Source organism: Carya illinoinensis, chromosome 10 (genome assembly GCF_018687715.1).
Source record: "Carya illinoinensis cultivar Pawnee chromosome 10, C.illinoinensisPawnee_v1, whole genome shotgun sequence".
NCBI lineage: Eukaryota > Viridiplantae > Streptophyta > Magnoliopsida > Fagales > Juglandaceae > Carya > Carya illinoinensis.
In genome coordinates this window covers 9,279,857-9,307,113 of record NC_056761.1, presented here as the reverse complement: position 1 = coordinate 9,307,113, position 27,257 = coordinate 9,279,857, and the positions used below count along the sequence as shown (strand labels likewise).

Here is a 27,257-nt window from a genome sequence, read left to right as displayed (position 1 = left end):
AAGTATTCGACATTATTGACACGACTTGATCAAAAGATGAAAGAAAAATAGTCTTGCATGGCATGTTTCACGTATCTGCTGCTTTTTCTTAGATCACTATCGAAGAATCTCAATTATTTTGGGTCCATTAATTAATTGCGTATATTAGTCTCTTTAGTCTTTTGTGTTTTGTTTTTTTCCTCCCCAAAAGTCAAAAGATGAGTAATAATTCCCAGACAAATATTATATATAGATCTTATATATCTCTCATGATATCTTTACTTTGGCATATTCCTTCAATTAGCCCAACGATCGTAAGTGTCACTCCCTCTCGATCTACATCTCTCTGCCACTCTCTCACACGATTGAACAACCGATCGATGGATTCCGACGCAGATCAGAAGCAGGTTGTCGCTACAGATCAGGAACTAAATGCAGAGCTGTACAAATCTCTGCTGAACGACAACGGGGAGGAGGTGAAGCGACTGTGTGAAACTCTTCCAGACCGCGCAATGCACATACTGACCATTCACAACGACACAGTGCTCCACAAGGCTACTTACTCGAAACAAGAATGCTTGGCTCGTGACCTTCTCCAAGCCTTGCGTCGAGAAGATCTGGAGAAAATGACTCGCAAAAACAATTCCGGAAACACCATCCTCCACGAGGCTTCTACTCTCGACAAAGCACAGGTCGCCATGATGATGCTGGAGAAAGCTCCGGATTTGTTAAAAATAAAGAACGACCTCGGAGAAACTGCACTCTTTAGGGCAGCCCGCTACGGAAAGACTGAGTGTTTCAACTTTCTCGCAAGTCAGATCTCAGAAACTAAAGAAGAGGAAGAGATTTTTACTAAGAGGAAAGACATGACCACTATTCTTCACATCGCCATCCTTTCTCAGCACTTTGGTGAGTTTCCGTGCCAGTACCTACTATTTGTATCTATGGATTTTTTTTTCTTTGTTCGTGTGGCTTTATGTTTGTGTGAGCGCACCATTTTTTTTCATGCGTAAACAGATCTGGCCCTGCAAATAGCTAGAGAATTCAAACATTTAATTAAAGAAAAAGACGAAGCTGGGATGACAGCTCTTCAGCACCTCTCATGCAACCCTTCAGCTTTTGAGACTGAGCGTAGACGTGGATTCCTGCATAGATTTTCCAAATTCGGTACGTCTCTACAAATTAACAATTTCATTATTATTCTGCCAGATTTTGTAAAAGTAAATTCATTAAAACTAATATAATTTTATATGATATTTTAAATTCATACAAAGAAATTCCTTTAGTTATTCAAAGAAAGTAAGATGCAATTGTTAATTAATTTGTTGATTTTAAAGGAGAAACGTACGTTTAATATCTTTATGTTATGACTCATGTTCATGGCGAATAAGATGTCCCTCCTCTTTTTTGCGATGGCGCTTGTTAGAAGAAAGTCAATTCGCTTATAGTGTTTGGGGATATTTTATCACAAAAATCGATTTCTAGGTGTGCAAGTCTTTTTAAAATAAGTAGACTAGTACTCTATTATGAAAAACTGGTTTTTCATAATTTTTTTCATGTTGGGACCTTCATTTTTCAAATGAAGTACACGAAATTTAAAATCTATCGATCATTACACATTTTACTAATTGAAGTTAGATATGAATGTTTTACATTAGAATAATGGTTATTATAAATGTCAGTTCATACCTTAAGGACTAGTAATCTGAAAGTATGACCTGGTATAAATTAATAATTGCCTTATCGAAATAAATACTGCTCCAAGCACATTTCAGAAAACTTCTTCAAATTAGGAGGTCTGGATGTTGAGACGCGGAGAAAAAGGTGAGAAATATTGAGACGAGATTTAATGGATTTTTGTGAAAGTAGTGGGTCGTATAGCTGTAAATCGGTGGCGTTGCGATGTATACATGTTCACAAGATTGAAATGTTAGAAGAGCTGGGGACATGTAAAAATGCATGTATACAATAACCGCTGACCTTTGATTAGTATTCCACAGTCAAAATGTACTGCAGTTGGGGGGCCAGAGGCGATAAAGTTGTAGAGGAAGGAGACGATCATTCAGCGTTGGAGCTTGCCAGAATCTTAGTAAAACAAGATATCTCATGGGTGTCTACTAGTTCTGTAACTGATGTGAGTAAGCCAACACTGTATAAAAAATCTAGTACTACTCAGTCTGATGTTTCATCTCGGGACAAGGGAAGTGATGATCAGGGACTGGGAGGTTTGCTCTCTTCTAAATCTATACCAGACGAGTATTTTCTATATTCAGAGATTGGAGGAGGAGAACGGCTGGTTAACTGTAATTCTGTACAACAAGAGAAAGAGGGAGGAATTACACCATTGTTTATAGCAACTAAGTCAGGCTGCGTAGAGATAGTGAGAGAAATACTGGAAACATACCCTCAGGCAGTTGAGCACATCGACAAGCTCGGCCGGACTATATTGCACGTTGCTATCAAGTACCGCCAGTTGGACATTTTCAAGCTTGTGTTGGGAATGGAAGTCCCCATGAGGTGGCTGGTTCGAAGATTTGACAACAAAGGGAATTCCATTCTACATATGGTTGGTAAAAAAAGAGCGGATTATGTACCTGAAAAGTTACGAGGCCCGGCACTTGAATTGCAGGAGGAGTTGCTTTGGTTTGAGGTACCTACACGTTTCATGCATGGTCTACAGCTTTAAGAATGCAGCAAGTGCTTTTTGGCATGTTATCAATGTGGTTTTTATGTTTTTCTTTGTCATTGCAGCGAGTTAAATTAGTTACAAAAGCCCAATTCATTGATCATCGGAACAATACGAATGAGACGGCTGAAGGTTTATTTGCTAGTACCAACAAAGATCTCCGAAATTCAGCCGGAGAATGGCTAAAGCGCACATCAGAAGGGTGCTCAATTGTGGCAGTTCTCATTGCAACAGTAGCCTTTGCTGCAGCCTACACAATTCCGGGAGGTCCAAATCAGAGTACTGGTTTTCCAGTGCTCCTCTATCAACCTTTCTTTGTGGTTTTCACCGCGTCAGATGTACTCTCCCTTGCATGTGCTTTGACGTCTGTGGTTATATTTCTTTCGATCCTCACGGCGCCATTTCGTTTGGATGACTTCAGGCAGTCTCTCCCAAACAAGCTGATGGCAGGGTTTACATTTCTGTTTCTCTCCGTTTCGATGATGATGATAGCATTTGCAGCAACAATCATCCTCATGATACGTAGCAACGAAAGATGGGAAAAAGTTTTGCTATATTCCCTTTCTTTCCTTCCAGTCGCCATCTTTGCATTATCATATCTCCCCCTTTATCTCTCTCTGTCAAGAACTTACAAGTACTTGTTCAAGAAAATAATGCAGGCAATTCCTTTCAGTAATCAGTTGGGAGTCCTCATGTCTAAGTGCTCCAATTTGTTCAGTATCAGCAATAAAGCCTCTGATGAAGAGTCCAGCCCAGCTTCTACAACAAATAGGCCGAATACCTCACAAGCTGGAATAGTCTAGAATGTTTGTAGTTAAGTATACGTGTCCCATTCTGTTACACAGAATATTCTCCATCATTGTATATAAATATGTACTGTGTAATGGCCACAGACAACGAGAATCATTTTCATAGAATTGTCCTTGCTTTGTCATTTATCTGCTTTCCATTATGGTATCACGAGCCGCGTAAGGACTAACGTCCAAACTCTTCTTCCATGGCTGAAGAACAAACATCCAAGTTTTCTCTTCCCTCTCCCTCCCATTTCATCACTGTGAAATTAAACCATGACAACTATCTCTTGTGGAAGGCGCAACTTATGCCTTACCTCAAAAGTCAAAATGTCTATGGGTACATCGATGGAACCATTTCAGCACCTAAACTCGCTGATCCTACAAAGCCAAGTCAGAAATACTTGGTCTGGAAACAGCATGATCAAGGCATCATGACCATTCTTATTTCCTCTCTTTCGGAAAATATAATTTCTCATGTCATTGATGCTTCCACTTCCCGTGAAATCTGGGTCATTCTAGAGGACCTCTTTGCGTCCAAATCTCAAGCACGAACCATGCAACTTCAATATCAGCTCACCACACTGAAAAAAGGATCGGATTCAATTGCCGATTACTATCAAAAAGCCAAACTCATCCGAGATACACTTGCCGCTGCCGGTAAAATCTTAACCCACTCTGATTTCATCACTTATGTGCTTGCTGGTTTGGGTACAGACTTTGACTCTGTTGTTACTTCAATAACTACCCGAGTGGATGCCCTCACCCCATCTCAAGTCTATAGCCATCTCCTCACCCACGAAACCAGACTTTCTCATCAACAAACTATCCTTACCTCTTCACCTGAGTTCTCGGCTAACTCTACAACCACAAACACCACAAATTTCAGTCACCGAGGCAGGGGAATATCCCAAAACAGGGGAGGTCACAGGGGCAGAGGCCGTGGTCGCAATGGTGGCCGTTTTCATCCTTCCCATTTCTCCTCCCCCCGTCCATCTTGTCAAGTCTGTGGTCGTCAAGGTCATATTGCTCTTCAATGCTATTATCGATTTGATCACAGTTATCAGTCTTCTCCCCCTCCTTCTATTTCAGCTCACTTCACGTCTGCACCCTCATTTAGTGACACTGCATCTTCGGTTGATAATAATTGGTACCCCGATTCTGCTGCCACTCACCATTTCACTCACAACTTTTCTAACTTGTCACTAAATTCATCTGAGTACAAGGGAGATGATCAAGTCCGTGTAGGCGATGGCAACTCTCTACCCATTCAACATGTTGGCAGCTCCTCCGTTCCTTCAACATCTGGCAATCTTCTTCTCTCTCAACTATATCATGTTCCATCAATTTCAAAAAATTTAATCTCTGTAGAAAAATTCTGTGAAGATAATTTTGTTTTCTTTGAATTTCACTCATCTTGCTTTTATGTGAAGGATTCCCGCACCAAGAAAATCCTTCTCCAAGGAACTACTAGCAACGGCCTCTATGTCCTACCATTCAAGTCAGCTTCTCCTCAAGCTCTCACCACTGTTCGAGTCTCTCCACATCAATGGCACGCATGCTTAGGTCACCCGTCCATGCAACTTGTCCAAAGAATAATCTCCAGTCTATCCTTACCAGTGAAAGCCTCCCAAAACACTGGGTTATGCTCCTCCTGTTGTCAAGCAAAACTTCATCAGTTTCCATACACTCCTTCTGACTCTCGAACCACAGCTCCTCTACAGCTTTTGTTTGCTGATGTCTGGGGTCCTGCTCCCATTTTGTCAAGGGGTGGTTTTCGCTACTACTTATCCTTTGTTGATGACTATAGTCGATTTACATGGATGTTTCCTTTAAAATGTAAATCCGATGTAGTTCAAACTTTTTTATCTTTTAAACGACATGTTGAAACACTTCTTAATACCAAAATCCGTGCCTTACAATCTGATTGGGGAGGTGAATTTCGATCACTAAATAATGTTTTACATTCCTTTGGCATCTCTCATCGTTTATCTTGCCCACATGCTCATTCCCAAAATGGGTCCGTCGAAAGAAAACATCGACATATTGTCGAAACAGGACTGGCTCTTCTTGCTCACTCATCTTCACCACAAAAATATTGGTCCGATGCATTCACCACTGCGGTTTATTTGATTAATCGACTCCCTACATATGTGCTAAATAACAAATCTCCTTTTGAAAAATTGTGGAACAAATGTCCTGATTACAAATTTTTGAAAACTTTTGGATGTCTCTGTTGGCCTAATCTAAGACCATACAATAAACATAAAATGGATTATCGGTCCATTCCCTGTGTTTTTCTCGGTTACAGTCCTGATCATCATGGTTATTTTTGTTTTCACACTCCAACCTCAAGAATGTATGTCTCTCGTGATGTTCTATTTGATGAAGGTGTCTTTCCATTTCAACAGCCCGGTTCCAATGCTTCCAATTCCCCTACTTCTCTTCCACTCGATGACTCTAATCCCATCTTACGGCCCATTGTCTCCCCCTCACGGTCTGCTTCTCAGCCCAACGCTTCAACGCCTTCACTCCCCTCACATTCCACTTCTTCTCACACTCATGGTCCTCGGCCCACTCCTCATAATCAAATCTCACGGCCCACGTCCCCCCCTTCTTCCACAACTCGCACTGAGCCTTCCCATTCTCTCGACCCGACGGCCCCAATTCCCAATTCATCTAGGGCACGCTCAATTCTTCCTGCCACAACTTCTTCTTCTCCAACGCAATCTGTGAATGGCCATCCCATGCAAACTCGCTCCAGAACAAATCTTCACTTCCCAAAAATTTGAACCGACGGCACCATTGATTGGCCTCGGCCTCACGCCCATGTCACCTCGGCTGTCACTCCGGATGAACCCTCTTCAGTCACTGTTGCGTCCAAATTTCCCGAATGGAGGAAAGCCATGCAAGTGGAATTTGATGCTCTTCTCTCCAACAACACCTGGACTCTAGTTCCTCCCACCTCCTCTCAGAATCTTGTGGGATGCAGATGGATTTTCATAACCAAATTTCTCTCGGATGGATCAATCGAGCGACGCAAAGCCCGACTAGTAGCCAAAGGCTACAGTCAACTTGAAGGCCTGGATTATTCGGAGACCTTTAGTCCGGTCGTAAAGCCTACCACTATCAGGTTGGTACTTTCCATTGCAATTTCTTCTCAGTGGCCGATCCATCAATTAGATGTGCAAAACGCCTTTTTGCATGGATCACTTGATGAAACTGTTTTTATGTCTCAGCCTACCGGTTTTGTTCATCCTCAGTTTCCCCATTATGTGTGCAAATTAAACCGAGCATTATATGGCCTCAAACAGGCCCCTCGTGCGTGGTATGCACGTTTAAGTCAGAAATTACTGGAGTTGGGCTTTGTTGTGTCAAAATCAGATACTTCGTTGTTCATCTATCGTCATCAATCGGTGGTCATTTATTTTCTGGTTTATGTAGACGATGTGGTATTGACTGGATCCGATTCACATGCTCTTACTCAGCTTATTCATATACTCGGGAATGATTTTCCATTAAAGGATCTTGGTCCTCTCAATTATTTCTTAGGGATTGAATGTCACCGAAACCCCTCTGGCCTTGTCTTGACTCAGCGAAAATATATACTTGACTTACTGCAGAAAACTAATATGGCTAACTGTAAGCCAGTGAGTAGCCCGATGTCTCCTTCAACTAAACTCTCAGCTTTTGACTCCACTGCCATGAACAATCCATCACTTTATAGGAGTGTAGTAGGCAGTTTACAATACCTCCTTTTTACCAGACCAGACTTAGCTTTCTCAGTAAATCGAGTCTGCCAGTTCATGCATAATCCTTCTGTCTCCCACTGGCAATCTGTCAAGCGTATATTACGCTACCTAAAGCAAACTGTGGACTATGGCCTAAGCATTACTGGTGGGATGGAACGAAGAAGGACGTTGCCTTATATGTGGAGAAATGCCACACGTGTCGTCAGGTAAAGGCTGAGCATCAGAGACCTGCAGGCATGCTCCAACCCCTCCCTATACCTGAGTGGAAGTGGGATGACATCACGATGGACTTCGTAGTGGGTTTGCCGAGAACGCCTAGTGGGAAGAACTCTGTTTGGGTGATCGTGGACCAGTTAACGAAGAGTGCTCATTTTCTGCCTGTTAACAACACCGACTCTTTGGGTAAGTTGACCCGTTTGTATGTCAAGGAGATAGTGCGGCTACATGGCATACCAAAGACTATAGTGTCGGATCGAGACCCGAGGTTCACATCGCATTTCTGGAAGAGTTTGCAGGCAGCTTTGGGTACTAAGTTGAAGTTCAGCACTGCTTATCACCCGCAGACAGACGGCCAGTCAGAACGCACCATTCAGACTCTGGAAGACATGCTGCGAGCATGTGTCCTGGAATTCCAAGGAAGTTGGGAAAATCACTTGCCGCTCATTGAGTTTGGCTACAATAACAGCTACCATGCGACCATTCAGATGGCTCCCTATGAAGCTCTTTATGGGAGAAAGTGTAGGTCGCCCTTGTGTTGGGGTGAAGTTGGGGAGAGTAGGGTAATTGGACCCGAAATAATTCAGGAAATGCAAAGCCAAGTCCGGATCATTAGAGATAAAATGGCGGCAGCTCAGAGTCGCCAGAAAAGCTACGCTGATACCAGGAGGAGAGAATTGTCATTTGAAGTTGGTGATTGGGTGTACCTTAAAGTCTCTCCCATGAGAGGTGTTAAGCGTTTTGGTAAGAAAAGGAAACTAGATCCGAGGTACGTCGGCCCTTTTCAGATTCTGGAGAGAGTAGGGTCCGTCGCCTACAGAGTTGCCTTGCCAGATTATTTCGGGGATGTTCATGATGTCTTCCACGTATCATCCCTGAAGAAGAGCTTTGGGCAGCAAGAGCCACGTTTCGTCGACCCAGCAGGTGTTCAGTTGCAACCGGATCTCACTTACGAAGTTGTTCCGTCGCAGATTTTGGATTGGAAGGAGCAACAGTTGAGGTCCAAGACGATACCTTTAGTTAAAGTGGCTTGGGGAGATCCGTTAGCTCAAGACTTCTCTTGGGAGCGAGCAGCGGACATGAGGGAGCAGTACCCGTATTTGTTTGAATGAAGAAGGTATGTATCTTGTTTTTTTTATCACAGTTGGCTTATGTACGTTTGTGTGGCTTGGTTTAAGTTGGTGGTGATCTTGCAATTTCGAGGACGAAATTGTTTTTAAGGAGGGGAGGATGTGATGACCCGTTTTTGAGTGTATTTTCGCTGAAATATTTGTTTTTATTTTAATTAATATATTAGCTATTTATTTTAATTTATTCGCGTTTTTAAAATTGGTTTTCAATTTAATTTAGTTTATTTGATGTTGTGTTTTATTTAGTTGTTTTGTGGTTTTTAATCTTTTTGGCGGGTTAGTTTTGCTTCCCGAAATGAGGATTGGACCTCATCTTTTCCCTACATCTTTTCCCTTTTTCCTTTCTTTTTCTTTTTCCTTTTTCTTTTTTTTTCTTCTTCTTTCTTTTTTTTCTTTTCTTTTCTTTTTTTTCTCTCTTTTTTCTCTCTCCCCGATCGGCTTCCCCCCCCGAGCTCTCTCTCTCCTCCCTCTCCCCCGCGTCGTCTCTCTCTCTCCTCCAGCCCAGCGTCGTCCGGCCACCAACCGGACCCCCACCGGTCCCATTCTCTTCCCCTCCCTCCGGTGCGCCTCCCCACCGAAAACCACCCCCAACCGGCCGGCCATTTGGCCGGAAAAAAGCCCAACAAGCCTCCACGGATTTCACTCCGAACCGCCGCCGTCGCTCCACCTCCGGCCACCATTTCTTCACCACTTCATCACCGGTCCCTTGCCGTCCTAACCCACCCATTTCCGGCCTCCAACGACCACCGGAGCAGCTCCCACGAGCTTGTTTTCCGATTTGCTCTTTTTGGCCATTTCCGGCCATTCCGCCGCCACCCACGACCGTCCGTCACTTCCATTAACTTCACAACCATCCCTAGACCATTCCATATCAATCTCGTGTCCTAGTTTGTCCCCGTTCAAAAGTGGGTTTTTCAGACCCACGGCCACAGTGAATTTTCACTGTGACGTTGCTGTTTTTCCGCCGCTTGCAACGCCGCTTGTTTTCTAATATTGCCGTATAGCGCTGTAAGTATTTTCCAAACCCTATTTTCAGATTTTAATACATATTGCTCATTCAATTATTTACTGTTGTTGGTTGTTGATTCCGGACTGAGTCCGAGGAGTTTCAGGGTGTCTGTTGATTCCGGACTGAGTGCATATAGCGCATGCACCATGGATGGAGGACGGAGTTGTCTGTTTAATTGATTTATGTTGGTTGGTTATTTTGTTATGCATTGATTTGGCATTACATGGTGCATGCATGTGTGTTTTTGTTCACGTGTGAAAAGCCTGTGTATTGGCGTGAGTGGTTTTACGGGTGCGTGTGTATCACGAGCCCAAGCCGGGATGGGTTATTATCTCGGTGGAGCTCCTCTGGTCACTCGGGAGCTGAATAAACTGAGTGATGTCCCCTGAGTTGTCGAGAGAGATGACGGGAGCGGGGCTAGGGGATGCTTGGCTACGAACGCGCCGGGCGCGGAACCGGGCATCGCCCTACTCACCGACTCCGTGGCCCTTCGCTGGCGAGGGCTAGAGGGTGCTTGGCTACGCACGCGCGGGAGGCGCGGAACTGGGCATCGCTCGTTAGGTGTCACATGCGTGGTGGTACTCTACGGTGTGACACTGGAGCCAGGGTGTGCGGATGACCCCTAGGGGAGGTCATGGTGCATACGGTTAAAATTGGATAATGGTTTATGAGGCCAAATGGGACTTTTGGCGTGGGCCAGATGGACTTCTGGCGAGATATTGGGCCAAATGGACTTTCGGCGGCCAAATGTGACTTTTGGCGTGTTTTTCAGAAAGGATATGCTTTTGGGCCAAATGGGTTTTTTGGCGTGTGTGGAAAACTTGGGTTTTTGTGGGCTTTGTGCATTGGGCATGTTTCATGCATCTTGTATGAGTTTTATGTGTTTTTATCTGGTAGTGTTTGGGTTTTGCTTACCTGCGGTACCATTCGTGATTCCGTAGCTTTTGGTGCAGAGTTAGAGGACGAAGAGGAGGAGGCTGAGCCCGAGGATGCGGCTCCGCCGGGTTGCTGATGCTATCTTTATATTTGTTTAAAACTGTATTCGTGTTTTGTAATATTTATCTATGTACGTTTTAAACAGCTTGTATTACGTTAAGAAAAATTCTAGTACTTAGTTATGACTTTCGTTATCCGCTGCGTGTTTCTCTGTACACATCTGTTGCCTTGCACACACTCGGCACCTGTCGATGGGATGGTGACCCGGGTTGTCACCATCCGGACGTCTCAATTTTCCCGTGTTCGGGCGTGGGGATTTTGGGGGCGTCACAATTACTGTAATATTTCCTTAAATTCTTCTCTTATTGGGAACCCATAGTTGCACTGCTTCTTCTTAAACACTTAACACTTACGGTTGTAACGTCCTCTAATGGATTATCTTGAGAGTATTCAACTTGGTTGCTTTTGATTTGATAACCCAGCAAGTCTCAACTTTTTGCTTGGATATAATCCTTCCCACTAGTAGCTACGCTACTTCTTCTTGTTACGATTGTAGTTGTTATCGTCGCTGCCATGTTTAGGAGAAAAAGAAACACTGGGAGGGATGGACGTAAGAGTCAGAAATTTAGGAAAAAAAGAAAAAAAAAATATTTTACTGCTTTTACATTAATTACTATTACACAAAGGCTAAAACTTTTGACTGATCATACTATTACACAAAGGTTGAAGTTACATTCATTGTCGGCGTTTGAATTTTAACAGGACATATCCTGCTAAAATTGTAACTGGAGGCAAGCTATACCCATACAAATAAATAAAAAAGGTAATAACTTTTACATTGGGAATTTTAAGGGACAGAGTGCAAGAAAGTAAGAAATCTCAAGAATTTGAGACTTGGGTAGCCATTTTCTCCTTGATATTTAGATTCTGGAATTGTTGAAGGCTTAAAATAATCACTTGCATAAAATACATGGCAAGGAAGAGTAATTGAGAGCCTTTGTTGCAGGTTGGTAAGAGAGAAATACAACTTTCAAGTGGGCAAAAGTAAAGGATTGCAATATCCCAGAGAATACTGAAGAACCCATCCATCCTTTTATTGGACAAAGCAATGAGTGCACTGGATGCTGAGTCTGAAAAAAGTGTATAGGAGGCACTAGATCATGTCATGGTCGGACGAACAACTATAGTGGTGGCCCATCGGCTTTCTACCATTAGAAGTGCAGATGTGATCGTAGTCGTACAAGAAGCAGAGGTAATAGAAACTAGGAATGACGAAGAGCGTATTCTCTGCTATCGGGGTCACGGGTTGCTGTTCGGGTGTAGGCAAATGCATGGTAACGGTGATAAGATGCTGGCTTCTATTGGAGGGCTGGTTTTCTTCTAAAACCAGATGGGCTGGTCTCCAGGTTCTCTCTCTATATGTATATATATATTATTAATAGGACTGTACATTTAATCCAGGCCGACCCGAACCGACCCGAAATTTTTCGACCCGAACCAAAACGGGTAAGAATGATGAAATGTCGAACCGGTTTTATTCGGATAAAATGGATCCGGTTATTATCCGATATTCGATTTATTTATTTTTACCGTTTAACTTTCAAGTTTTAACCTACTTCATCCTTCAGCAGTTCAGTCGGCTTACAACTCCAGCACTACCCAGTGCCTCTGCCTCCATTTCATTTCAGTCTTCACTCTTCAGCCATCATACAAGATAAGTTAGGTAACACGAAATCCTGAATAGATTCTTTATTCCTAAAGTTTTAGATGTTGGATCTTTATGATGTTGAGATTTTGGGTTTTTTGGTTCGTCAATGGTGTTCCTTAAGACTCAGACACCATTCATTTGGTTTGAGTTCCTGAATAAAATCGTACACAGTTTCCGACGATTAAGCAGATATTCCCGGCCATTCTTTTTTCAGATCCTCGGTTTGGGTTTGGGCAAATGCTGAAAAATCTTTCAAATCCCCCCCCCCTCTCTCTCTCTCTCTCTCTTTCTCTCGCGTACGGATGGAGGAGCTTCCGGTGTGCTTTCGGCTGCTAAAAATTTCAGATTAGTAAGATGACCCTTTATTTAAGATTAGTAAGCTTCCGTATGGATTGAAACCGACACCTGGTAATAAGGATTTGATCTTTACGTATTATCAACATGCTTGGATACTGTTACCAGAGTAATATTTTTAATCGAGGGGAAGATTCAGGGCATATTCTCCTTATGGCTCCTGCTTCATTTTTATTTTCTTGTCCTTTTAAACTTGTACAGTAGAAAGAGTCAAGTCCAATAAAAAACTAGATTGACCACCACATATATATTGTGATGTAAGTGATCAAATTAAAGCAATTAATGATTGCAGTTGGTACTAATTAAGTCCTACATCGATGGCCCACATGAATATATATTTGAATATAAATTTTTGTTTGTGGGCTTTTCTCTAACCATTAGTTTGATATATATTTAAATATACACAAGTTATATATATAACATGTCTCTTTATTCAATTTATGACTTACTCTTCTATTATTTTGATTAATACGTTATTTTTTATTAAATATACACATTATTTTTTATTTTCTAATGATACTTTCTTTATGTCAAATTTCAGTTATGGAATCTAGTGATGCTATGCCTTCGTCAGAGTCTGAATCAATCCCTGATGTAATCTATTTGGATAACTCTTTCCCTACAACTACTCATTCTCACGTTCGCCCTCCTATCAAAAGATCTCAAGGTAGATCAGATGTATGGCTTCATTTTTCTAGGATTGAGGATGGGGACACCGATGTTCACAAAACTACATGTAATTACTGTGGTAAGGTTTTATTATGTTATTCTAAAAAACAAGGTACTTCATCCTTGAGGTACCACAATGACAATTGTAAGGCCTTTATTGAGATTGGAAAGGTTAACCCCCAATAAAAAATGACCGGACCTAAGAGGGATGGGGTGGATGGTACAACTAGCAGTCCTAGTTTTGGACCTGCCAAGTATAATGAGCAGAAAATAAGGTTGGTGGTAGCTAAGATGATAATTGTGGATGAGCTACCATTTAGATTTGTAGAAAAATAGGGATTTAAAGACTTTATAGCTACAGTTGAGCCTAGATTTCCAATGCCCTCTCGCATTACTGTTATGCGAGATTGTATGAAAATGTACTTGTTAGAAAAAGAAAAGTTAAAGGATATATTTATGGCATCTGATTATAAGATTTGCATCACTACTGACATGTGGACATCAGTGCAAAATCTTAACTATATGTGCATAACATCTTAACTACCCATTTTATTGATGATGATTGGGTCTTGCATAAAAGAATTATAAGTTTTATGAAAGTTCCTAATCATAAAAGAACAACAATAAGAAGAGAGATCGAGTCATCTATACTTAGATGGGGTATAAAGAAGATATTTACAATCACAGTAGACAATGCATCTTCTAATACTACGGCCATTGATTTTTTGAGGAAGATTACCAAACTTAGAGAATGTTTGGTATTAGACAATGACCTTATGCATGTTAGATGTTGTGTACATATTTTGAATTTTATTGTCCATGATGGCTTGAAAGAAATTGATAGATCAATTGTGAAAATTCGTAATGTGGTAAAATATGTGAAATCTTCTCCTGCAAGACTTGATAATTTCAAGTCATGTGCGGAGAGACAAAATATCTTGGGTGGTGCGCTTCTTTCTCTTGATGTTCCAACCAGGTGGAACTCAACATATCTGATGTTGAGTACGGCTCTCAAATATTATGCGGCTTTTGAGGTGATGCAGGATGTAGACAATCAGTTTGGTCAGCATTTATGTGAGGTTGGAGAAGACCACCAACTTTAGATGATTGGAAAATAGTCAAAGTTTTTGTACAATTTTTGAAGATTTTCTATGATGTCACCTTGTAAATTTTAGACTCAACTTATGCAACTTTACATTTGTTTATGAGAGAAATATCTTCAATCTATAATCATTTGATTAAATTTTTTGTGGGTGATGATGATATGTTGAAAACTATGTCGGAGAGGATGCTTAAGAAATATGAAAAGTATTGGGAGGAATTTTGAGAAAGTAAACAAAATCTTATTTATTGCGGCTATTCTTGATCCGCGCTCCAAGTTGGAAGTTTTGGAGTTTTGGTTCACAGGGGTTCTTGACCATGAGTGAGCATTTGAACTTGTTACAAGGTTAATGAGGATGATTGAGCAGATGTATAAACAGTATTCAAAATCCAATGTAAGTTCAAGTGTTGGTGAAACTCAAAGCAACACAATGTCCTATAATGATGTAGATATTTATAGTATGTATCGGCACTATCAAGCATCAAAGGGTGTCGTAGAGTCCAAATCAAAGTTGGATCGATATTTTATGGGGAGCCTTGAAGGATTGACGCCCAACTTTGATATTTTAATGTGGTGGAAAATGAATTCAATCAATTTTCTGATCCTTGCCAATATAGCTCGAGATGTGTTAGCTATTCTCATAACTATTGTTGCTTCTGAGTCGGCATTTAGTGTTGGTGGTCGTGTTTTAGATTCATTTTATAGCTCATTGGCCCCTGCAACAGTTGAAGCTCTTATTTGTACACAAAATTGGTTGATGGCTCCCTTTGTTAATTATGACTCCCAAAATGTAATAGAAGATGCGGAAAACTATAAGTTAGAAACTGGTAAGATTCATATTTCAAGAATATTTTCATATAGTCATTTTAATTAATTATATTTTTAACGTAATTTTGTTTTCATGTAGAGATGACTTTGATGAATATTTTGAATGAGGCCGATTGAAGATTACTTGAATTTTCCTAACTTGAACTCATGGTGATTATTGAAATTCCTTATTTGATCGTTTTCTATATATGCTGGCTATTGTGAATCCTCATTTCAAACTCACAACCAACTAATGGTCATTGACTCATTTATGTTATTTTGAATTGCCTATGTAGGTTTATGATGAGATGAGCTTACCAGATGGTGTTATGAGGCCATCACACTTGGAAGTTTGCAACAGAAGTAGGAATATGATGATGTTAAAGAGAAAGAATTGGAAATTTTTGTTTGGAAGTTAGGCATAATGCAAGATTTTGTTCTCTCTTGCATTCTAAGACTAATTGTTAAATAGAACAATGTGCTTCAGTTTTTTTTTTAGCTATTTTTATTTTATTAAGTTGTAGTGCATCATGTTATTTATTTTTTCTATAAACTATGAACTTTGTAACCAATTGAATCATGAATGAAATGATAACATGAGGTATATTTAATGCATGTCTTATGACTGGGATTTGTACTTGTAGTTGAGGTTTGGTGGGTTGGAAATAAGGTTTTTCTTGCCTGTCTTGACTGACTCTTCTAGACGTAAGCCTACATCAAGTTGGACAGAAATTTAAAAATTCATATTTAATGATCAGGTGCTTATCATGTGACTGATTCCCATTGACTATATTAAAGAGCATCAGTAATAAGATTCTACCATTCTGGTTGGATTGGTTTAAGAGGATTAAGAGCTCAACTTTTTCAATTGAAACCATTTGGTGTATATACGTTACTGACCCAGAACTGGAGTCTTTTTCCCTATCTCAAATTTTCACTATATATTGAAGAATTTTTTAAGGTTGAGGGCGTCTTTAGAAAGATGCTACTGTAGGGCCAAAACAAAAGCCTTAAAAGAGTAAGTTTAAAACAAAAATGAACCATATTAGAGTCTCTAACATCAACAAAAAATGATAAAAATATATTGATTTAATGCAAATAATGAACAACATGTGGCCCTGTGAGCAATCTTTTAATTTTAAAAAAAAAAAAATCGGGCAATCGGTTAATTTTTGAAAAAATCAGGATCGGGTATTTGGATCGGTTCGGAAGCTTATGTTTCGAAATTATGTATAATCGGGCCGGGTCGGAAACTTTGTTTTCAGGTCGGGTGTTCAGCCCTTATTAAGATCACTTGCTCTCAGTCCGGTATATATGGAGGCTATACATGTGGCGAGCTTTTCAACAAATCATTATGGAAAGGGCCAAAAAATAAATTAATAAATTAGAGCTGTATTAAATGATAGCGTGTGCGATGTTCATGTGCATCTCGAACTTCATGATTTTTTTAAAATCTTGATGTGGATTGTTAAAAGACATGTTTTGTAGCTACTAGCTCCAAACACCATGGAATGCTTGTAAAAGAGAAAGAGAGCTCAAAGTTTTGTGATAGTGGTTAAGTCTACTCATTCACCTCATGTTTTATTTTATTTATACTTCTGTCTTTTGAGGAATATCTATATTTCTTGTCTTTGTAACGATCACTTTCTGTTCTGGATGGTATGACCTCGCATTTGATGAGCCCGTTCCTGACAGGACCTTGCAAACTCTAGTATAGTGTGGTCGATGTCGTATTTAATGCGGCTGATCGTGTTGGAGAGAAGATTTCGACCGGCCTTTCCCTCGTTAATGCAGTGTGTCTGAGAGCATGCTGCGCCTCCTCATTTCCTGGGTTGGCTCGGATCCCTTCCAATTTCATTTCGTGACCCGCCAAGTCACGGGCCTCCAATTTTAGCGAAATGGGCCGAGCCTGACTGGATACAAAAACTACCTTTATGGAGTCTGATGATTCTTTAATTATATGTCATTAATTTGGTTGTGGCGTGGGAAGTGAGAAGCACGGAGATCAATGCAAATTGACGGAGTCATGATGTTCCAGAAAGCAAACCAGATTACAGATCAGGATCACTTCGATCTATCATGAGTAGGGGTGTGCATCCGGACCGGATTTTTTCCGGATCCGGGTGAATCCGGGCGGCTATCCGCCCGGATTACTCCCGGGCGGATTTATAAAACACGGATCCGGTTACGGATCCGGTTGTAAAACCCGGTAATCCGTAACCGGGTTACGGATCCGCATGGTTTTATTTTTGCCGAAAACGATACCGTTGCGGTCTCTTTCATTTCTTTTCCTCTCAACTCTCTCGAAGGCTCGAACGGATTGCTAAGCCTCACTCAACTTCAGTCTTCTCTCAACCCTAGCCGTGCCGTCTCTCATCGCTGTCTCTCAACTCTCTCGAAGCATACGGTATGTTAATCTCTCTTTCTCTATCTCTCTCTCGGTTTGGTTGGTTTTTTTTTTCTGGGTTTGTATTGGATTTTCGCTTAGGTCTGTATTGGCTTTTTTTTTTTTTGGGTTTGTATTAGATTTTTTTTCTCGGTTTGGTTGGATTTCCTTTTTCATGCTTTTGGTCTCTCTGTCTCTGTCTCTCTATCGGTTTAGTTAGATTTTTTTCTGGGTTTGTGTTTGATTTGTCTCTGCCTCTCTCTCAGTTGGTTTTTTTTTTTTTTTTTTTTTTTTTTTTTCTCTGGGTTAAGTACCTGATTAGTGATGTGCTCCCACGATAAAGGTGACCCCAACATTGTCTGTGTTGTTAGCATTATTCTGCCTGCTTGCGAGAGGGGTTTTCGTGGATCACTTATTCATATATTCTGTGTTGTTAGTCTTTGGAGTCTCTTCGATTAAGCCCAATATAAGGTAGGAAATGTAAACATGGGAGGGGTTTTCGCTGTTTGAAAATATAGCAGTCCCTTCTTCCTTGGCGTGGGCCGTTTGGTTTCTCAAATGTCTTTGGCTTATTTTATTGAAGTTGAGATAATTTATTTAATCTTAGCAGTATTAATGTCTCTTTGAGAGTTTAGATATTTCATTTTTTTTTTCAATTTTTTTTATTACTTCTCATTTTAATTTATTGAGTCTTCTTCCACTGTAGAGCCTTAGACAGCCACCTAACTTGCTTAGTGGAAAAGTTGGCTCTTATTATAAGTTGATTGAACTTTATACAAATTATATAATTTAATAATGAATCAATGATTATAATTTTATATCTGAAAACAACCAGCCATTTAATAAGCAAATCGAGATGATGAACTCAAATTTAACAAAGTTTTGATCCAGGCATAGGCATATATATTACGGATATATAATTGGATAAACACTCACCACAGCTTGCAACTTCTTAAAACATATTCCAAACGCCATATACAGGTTTTATTCAGAGATAAGATACTACATATATATCACCCATATATGCATAATCATACGGTTGCCTGCAGGCTTCAGCAAGCCCACTGCATGCCCACACGAAAGTGAAACTTACCTGCACATATATATATATAATCTAGTTACCTTTCCCTCACCTTTCCTTATAGCCCAAGACTAAAGCAGAAAGCAGCATACATTTTAATCTAGTTTATCCCTGTAGTCTTCATGTGACACTGTTTTTGAGTTAGGAGAAGCTCTGATATTACCATAAATCTTTTGGCCTGACCTGAAATTTAGATATCCTGTTAGCCCGTCAGAGAAATATTTCACATTGCATTGTCTTTTATTATTAGTATTATTCTGCTTTTGACCATAAATGGGCTTATTGGATATTTGGTTGTGGCACTGGTGGAAATCTTTTCAACAGATGCCCGAGGCAAGGATCCAGCGTCCAGCTGGTTCTCTGTATTCAAGTTGTACTTTTGGCACTGGTAATATTGTGGAAGTGTTTTTTGTCTTAAATTCATGAGAAAAATTTCCTAATAAAGTCGATTTTAAAATTGTTCTCTGTTCTAATTTTCAGGCTTGTGGCAGCAAGTGTTCTTATTGTTTACTTGGCTGTAATTTATGGGACATACGTTCCTGATTGGAAATTCACTGTCCTGAACAGCAATAGTACTGTTGAGATGACAGTAAGCCTTGGCTTCCTTTGATCTCATTCTTTTAAAATCAACCAGTTCTTGTTAAATGACATTGCTATTTTTTTTTTGTTTACTCTTTGTTGTGAAAGTAATAATCTTGGATTCGTGTTTAATTCAGTATTGATCAACATGGGAGTTGATTTATTCAGCAACAGCTGGAACATTGCTTGATCATTCAAAGGGTATGCTTTCAAAACTAATAGAAAGCTTGATTAATGATATTTTTTAATATAGAAGAGGCTGAAGTTGCTTTTACACACCTTGTTTCAACTAAGCTCTATTAATGGGTTTTCTGAGTTAGTTCTTTTATTGTAAAATGAAAGTCTAAAAAATTCTTGAACATTGATTATACAGTTTCTTGAACATTGATGTTTGGCTAGTCAGTTGAATTTTGGTGTCCTCTTTGCCCAGGTCAAGGCTAAGAAACCTTCTTGGAAGATTGGTTCCTCGTTTGCTACCAAGAAGGCCACAAAAAGTTCACCTAAAGTCCAGATTGATGCTGATTTGGACCTGATAGACGAAGATAGCCTAAAGTCCAGATTGATGCTGATTTGGACCTGATTTGGTTCCTCATTGTAATTTTTTTTTGTTTTTTTTGAAATAGTAGCAGCATTATATTAGTTTAATTAGGTATAATGTATTATTATTTATTTTTTTCTTTGTAAATTTATGTTTTATTTTGTTCTTTGTAAATTTCTGTTTTGCATTGAGATTTAAACAAAAATATTATCTATTTTGCATTTTTATTTATTTTGTTCTTTAATTTACTTTTTTTTTTTTAAACTTATAAAATGTGTTTAAATTATTTTTTAAAACAAATTGGGCAATTGAAACAGGATATCAGATTAAAATTTTTTTTTTAGAGTTTTAAAGTCTTTGAAAAAAAAAAAAAAAAAAACCCGGATTAAACCCGGTTATAACCCGGATATCCGGGTTTTAAGGTAAAATTTTCAAAAAACCGGGTATCCGGTTATAATCCGGATATCCGGATTAAATCCGGTTATCCGCCCGGATTGGAATCCGGGTGAATCCGGGCGGATAACCGCCCGGTTTTTAAAAGCCGGATCCGGATCCGGTTATGGCCAGATATCCGGATCCGGATCTGGTTGAACACCCCTAATCATGAGTAGCTTGTCAAGAGAAAAATATATAATTATGTATTAATCTATATATTAATATAATATAATTAATTAAAAAATAAATTTTATTAAAAATAATGTTAATTTAAATTTTAAATATGAATAAATCAATATTAATATATAAATTAATACGCGACTATATTTATATATAATAAAACTCTTTGTTAAGAGTATTGCCAACGGGTTACGTAAAATCTCCTGTTTTTGTATAATATCTTGAAGCCTAAAAGTGGAATCCAATGGATGATTTGTTCTATCTGTAATTTTTAATTAGCTACAGTATTACATCTAGTAGTAACTGTTTATAATTGTAAATTTTTTTTTAATCATTTCTTTTTTATCTGTAGACTTTCTCCTCTCCTATTGTGTAAAGATTAAATTATTTCTCTTATTTATGAATAAAAAAGATTAAAAACTATAATATTTAAATGATATAAAAAAAGATATATAAGTTAATGTATAATATATTTTAAAAATTAATATTTAAAAAATAATTAATAATATATTTTAAAAAATAAGATAAATAATCCATTAAGAGTACTCTAATTAAGGCAGGTTCTCAGTACTACGTACGTACCAGCCACTTGGAACGTTAATGAATTAATTCCTATGGAAAGTAAAGGTTGCTTGAAAATATTGAAGGGTTTTCATTCGTTAAGGTGTCGATGATTTTTGTACATATATATGTACGTATGCATATATATATATATATATATGAGTGATGTTACTTTCACTCGTATGTGTGTATATATATATAAATATAGATATATATTTATACGATTCATTAAATGAAGTTCTCTTCTTTTTCATAGAAAGGGTGACCCCAATAAAAAAAAAATAATGTATTTTTCTAATTATGTGGCTGGCATAAAAGATTTATAATACGTACACATGTATAAGCGATGTGGACTGATGCTTATATTTATTATCGTTTTAGTGGAGTAGGCAGCATCAAGTGATTGACATATTTGTTATTTTCCACTTTATTTGACGTTACGTTAGATGATAAATAACATTTTTTTAACGGATTTAAGACAGCCAACGGAATGACACTAATCATTCTGGACGCAGCTTTGTGCATTTTTCTTTTCTTCCAAGCAAACATACGCATAGTTTCTATGTAAAATTAAAAATATTTTTTAATAAAGTAGCATAATTTCATTAATTGATTTGAAATTAGCTGCGTTATCCTTTCCTCATATACTCCATGAATATCAATTTAAGAAAGATCAACCAATCAAGCTTGTACATTAACTTAACATAATTAACCAAATCGTCTTGCGTGAGTCACGGGGCACATGATCGACTACTGTGTGCTTGCGCTCGTTTGAGACAGAAGCTGATTGGGATTAACATTTACCGCTAAATAAAAATATCAATCCTTAAGGCCCTGTTTGGATTGCAAGATAATATCATTTCATTTCATCTCATTTTATCTTAATTTTCGAATATCATAAATATAAACATTTTTCAATTTTCAAATTCTAAAAAAAAAATTATATTAAAAAATTATATTATAATAATATTTTATTTTCCAAATAGTTACTCTGCTCATTATCCTTATACCACACATGACCTGCTAAGAGAAAAAAATAAAAAGATAAAAAATAAAAATAAGTGCATGATGTAGGAATGATGAGTAGAATTTTTCTTGATCATTTTAGCCAACTAGCTAGGTATCTATGCACCAAGTGTTGTGCCTCAAAACTGTCCAAGAATCACACAAGACGATATAGAGACAGTATTTAAGTGGTTCGGCAACTTGCCTACGTCCGACTGGAACAGAAACTCAGTATTTTAATGTGCTTGTACAAAATTACAAACACTCATAAACAAGCTCTCTATCTCTCAAAATGCTATATGTTTTGGGTTTCCCCAAAACTTATATTTCACCCACAGCCTTCTGCCGTGATCACTCACCATAGTGAGAATGGTTTACACTATTGCAAAATATCTCATTTTATAGGAGAAGCCTACCTAACGTAGCCACCATTGTTGACAAACATGAGAAACTTTCTAGCAACTATTCTTAACTATTGAGGGGCTGCTACAACCATCTAAGATGCTACAAATTATTGCATCCTTCAATTGATTTCACCCATTTATTGGAATACTTGTTAGCCATGAGAGATTTCTGCTATCAAATGCATTTGCAGGTGCATCTTCAAATGGATGTCTAGATGCCTCTCTAAATGCATCTTTTAATGCATCAGCATCGTCTACATCTACAGAGCTTGCAAGAGATTTTCTTTTGAGGAGATTTACAAGTGCTTTACTGCACAATCTCAACTCCCTAGGGTTCTTTTTTCGCTCGAGTCCATGAGTTCACACTCATACACAACTTGAGTGAATTATTGAATGGTATGGATTAGAGGTCACTTGTTGTGCACCTCAGAGAATGATTATACCCAGGAAACAATAGCAAAACACTCTAACTTTCTTCTTTCGTTCAAATCTATGAGTCCACACTCATGTAAACGTTGAGCAAATTGAGTTTCGCTCGAGCCACAACCGATCGAACAATCTACCTAGTGCTTTTATAGCTTTCAAACCAAGCTCCATAATCCTACAATCACCAATCTCCAACTTGGAGACTAGTTCTCAACATGCCAGCCTCTATCTTCAGCGTGATTCCTTATCATTTCTATAATTTTATAGCTCATGTCTTCAAGTTAGAAGACTAAGTAAAGTGATGCATAACTTTAGTTCATCACGTACAGTACCCTTAATCAACACATCTATATAGGGCAACACATCTTTCACTGCACTGGGAATCAATGGTCTCGCACGGACCTTGACACATATCAGAGAACCTGTTGCTGAGGTCTCTATTTCTGACATGGGCAACTAACTCCTCATCCTACTGCTAACATATCCTGTTTTCAGTATCACATCAACTTTAGGTGTAGACATCCCTGGAACATCTGACATTCTGTTTCCATCTCTCCCACCTTTGCTTAATGTCATGGTCTAGGAAGATTTCTTCAACTTTAGATGAGGAATCATTCGTGATCTTCAATGCCTTTTTGAGAAAACACTACTAAATGACTGATGTCTTCAAGCTGTCTTTAACAGCATTGTGCACTGCAAGAAATACAATGTCATGTATTTCTTCAGTCATCATATTCACAATATCATTCTCAGTTTTTTCCTGATTTTAGTAGTCTCTTGTGGCTTGTCTTGCCACAATTCCTAACGAGTCATCTGTTTCAGATCTTGACTTGTCCCTGCCCTTATTCTTGGATTTCGACTAATCCAAGCTTCTGCCCTGATTATCGACATTCATGACCAACAAACTTGAGATTTTGCCAGAATCTCTTCTGCGCACCTCCTCATTTAGGATAAGATTTCTTACATTATGAAACTTTACCATCGACTTCTTTGCAGAATTACTCATAGCCATTCTCATGACCTCCCAACTTTTTTACCACAACGCTAAATACTATTGGGCAACAAAAGTACCTTCTGTCTTTTTTGAAGTTGAACAATTTTTTCATCAGCACTTTGTTATTTGCAATTGGCTTTTTAAAGAAAGCCACAATGAGATCTGTTGCGGTTCTCCTCTTAATAACATTATGCTCCATGAGTTGTATGATTGCCAAAACCTGCCGATATAACAAGTTAATGAGCATCGTCCAATGATCTAAATTTTGCTCCTCAAACTTCACGATCCCAACTGGCTTAAATTAAGCCCAAAAGAATTGAGTCTGGCAACATTAGACTCCAACTGGCTGACATCAAATCCAAAACCAGTGAGTCTGGCATGACTCAAACTGGCTGCGGTCAAGTCAAAAATAAATTAGTCCTACATGACTCCAACTAGCTCAGATCAAGCCCAAAACAAATGAGTTCACCGAGATTGAACTCCAACTGGCTTTCATCAAGCCCACAACTAATGTGAAGTTTGAACGTTCTAGATCATTAGTACCGATGGTGAATCTCAACATTTTCATGATATGGATGAGTTCGGAATGATCCAAATAGTTTGTAAGCACTATTTGATCATCGCAATTGGACTACAAATGGCGTAGATCAAACCAAAAAATTGATTTGCATTTCGAATGGTTTAGATCAAAAGTACAGATGGTGAATCTCAACATTCTCATCGTATGGATGAATCCAGAATGATCCAAATAGTTTGTTAACACTATTTGATCATCGCAATTGGAATACAAATGGCGTAGATCAAGCCCAAAATTGATCTGAATTTCAAACGGTTTAGATTAAAAGTACAGATGATGAATCTCAACATTTCCACCGTACAGATGAGTTTGGAATGATCCAAATAGTTTGTCAGCACTATGTGATCATTGCAATTGGACTACAAATGGCGTAGATCAAGCCCAAAATTGATCTGAATTTTGAATAGTTTAGATCAAAAGTACAGATAGTGAATCTCAACATTTCCACTATACGGATAAGTCCAGAATTATCCAAATAGTTTGTCAGTACTATTTGATCATCACAATTGGACTACAAATGGCATAGATCAAGCCCGAAATTGATCTGAATTTTGAACGGTTTAGATCAAAAGTACAGATGATGAATCTCAACATTCTCACTATACGGATGAGTCTGGAATGATCCAAATAGTTTGTCAGCACCGTTTGATCATCGCAATTGGACTATAAATGGCGTAGATCAAGCCTAAAATTGATTTGAATTTTGAACAGTTCAGTTCGAAGTAACAATGGCGAATCTCAACATTCTTACCATATAGATGAGTCTGAAATTATCTAAATAGTTGGAAAGCACTATTTGATCATTGAAATCAGACTCCAAATGGCTTAGATTAAGCCCCAAACGGTTCAGATCAAAAGTACCGATGGCGAATCTCAAAATTCGCACCATATGGATAGGGCTGAGCACCGACGAATCGGAGTCGGATTTGGCTGGCTGCGATGGCACCGTGCGATTTCTGAAGAGTGAGAGAGAGCGATTCGGCGCAGGGGGAGGGGAGGGAAATGGGGGGGGGGGGGGAAGAGGGGGGGAAACCTAATAAAGCCTGAGATGAGAGATGAGAGAGAGCAATTCGGCGCAGGGGGAGGGGAGGGAATCGGGGGGGAAGAGGGGGGGGGGGAATGAAAACCTACAGCCTGAGAATCTGAGATGAGAGGTGAGAGAGCAATTCGGCAATCGGCGCAGGGGGAGGGGAGGGAAGAGGGGGGGGGGGGAACCTAAATCAAAGCACTGAAACGGCGCCGTTTGGGGCTATTTTAACCCCAAACGGCGTCGTTTCAGTGACAGATATTTGAAAAAAAATAAAGGGTTGAACGGCGCCGTTTACCACTTTCTACTTATAAACAATAAAAATAAATTAATAAATAATAAGTGAGTAAAAATATATTTTAAGTTAGTTAAAATAAAATTAAGTAACAATTTAATGTGTATTATTTAATTAACTCACTAAAAAAATCACTAGTTAATTATTACTTTATTAATTATTACTAACTTAGAGAGTTAGTTATATATTAGAAATTTGACAAATTTTTTTTATTGTTTTTATATCCAAGGGAATATATTTAATAATTATGTAATTATATTGTGATATTAATTTAATATATATTAACTAATAGTATACTATTATATAGATTATATATTAGTAATATACTAATACTAATACTATTAGTCTATTAATATATAGTAAATTAGTAATATTTATTAACTTATTTACTATAGTCTATAACAAATAACTAGATGTAATAACTAGTAACTAATATATTTATTAACTTATTTACTATAGTCTATAACTAATAATAACTAGATGTAATAATTAGTAACTAATAATATGTAATAACACTAGTTATACTAGTACTAATAGATAATAAATTAAAGATATTAATTTAATATATATTAACTAATAGTATACTATTATAATTTATATATATAATTTATATATATAATTTATATATTAGTAATACACTAATGCTAATACTATTAAATTAGTAAATTAGTAAATTAGTAATATTTATTAACTTATTTACTATTGTCTAATAACTAGATAGTCTAGATGTAATAACTACTAACTAGTAAGTAGTAACTAATAATATGTAATAACACTAGTTACACTAGTACTAATAGATAATAACTTAAAGATATTAATTTAATATATATAACTAATAGTATACTATTATATATATTAGTAATTTACTATATACTAATAGTCTAATACTATTAGTCTATTAGTATATAGTAAATTATTAATATTTATTAACTTATTTACTATAAGTTTATAACTAATAACTAGTGCGAATTACTAGTATATTATTGAATTTAACTAATGATGTTAATATATAAGATATAGTTATATAAAATCTATATAATCAATTTTAATTTTTATACATTAGTATTAAATGCTATTATAAATTTATTATTTATATATTAGTGTTATATGTTATATTATACATTAGTATTATGATGTTACATGTTATTAAGCATTTTAGTATTTATACATTATAAGGTAAATTAACTATATAAGGTATAGTTATATAAAATATATGAATATATATGATTAATGCATAAAAAATACATACTATAGTAACTATATATTATATAAGCCCTCAATATATATAGTATATATATAATCTATAATTATATATAATATAACTATATATTATATATTGACTTATAGTAAATTAGTAATGTAAAATATAAAATAAGGTATAGTAACTTATATAGTAACTATATTAACTTATAGTAAACTAGTAATGTAAAATATAAAATAAGGTATAGTAACTTATATAGTAACTTATAGTAAATTAGTAATGTAAATTAACTATATAAGGTATAGTTATATAAAATATATAAATATATATGATTAATGCATAAAAAATACATACTATAGTAACTATATATTATATAAGCCCTCAATATATATAGTATATATATAATCTATAATTATATATAATATAACT

General features: G+C 37.6%; 1 protein-coding gene and 1 long non-coding RNA gene across 2 annotated transcripts; both read left to right on the top strand.

The window, feature by feature from the left end:
• Nucleotides 1-262: 262 nt before the first annotated feature.
• Nucleotides 263-3,582, top strand: LOC122278196. The gene is made up of 4 exons (XM_043088323.1): nucleotides 263-888; nucleotides 997-1,146; nucleotides 1,980-2,629; nucleotides 2,731-3,582. The coding sequence occupies exons 1-4, from the start codon at nucleotides 360-362 to the stop codon at nucleotides 3,466-3,468; spliced, it is 2,067 nt and encodes a 688-aa protein (XP_042944257.1). The 5' UTR covers nucleotides 263-359; the 3' UTR covers nucleotides 3,469-3,582.
• Nucleotides 3,583-18,671: 15,089 nt separating this feature from the next.
• On the top strand, nucleotides 18,672-19,876 carry LOC122278104. The gene is made up of 4 exons (XR_006229292.1): nucleotides 18,672-18,994; nucleotides 19,087-19,195; nucleotides 19,323-19,386; nucleotides 19,616-19,876. It is a non-coding gene; the product is annotated as an uncharacterized LOC122278104 (long non-coding RNA).
• Nucleotides 19,877-27,257: the final 7,381 nt, after the last annotated feature.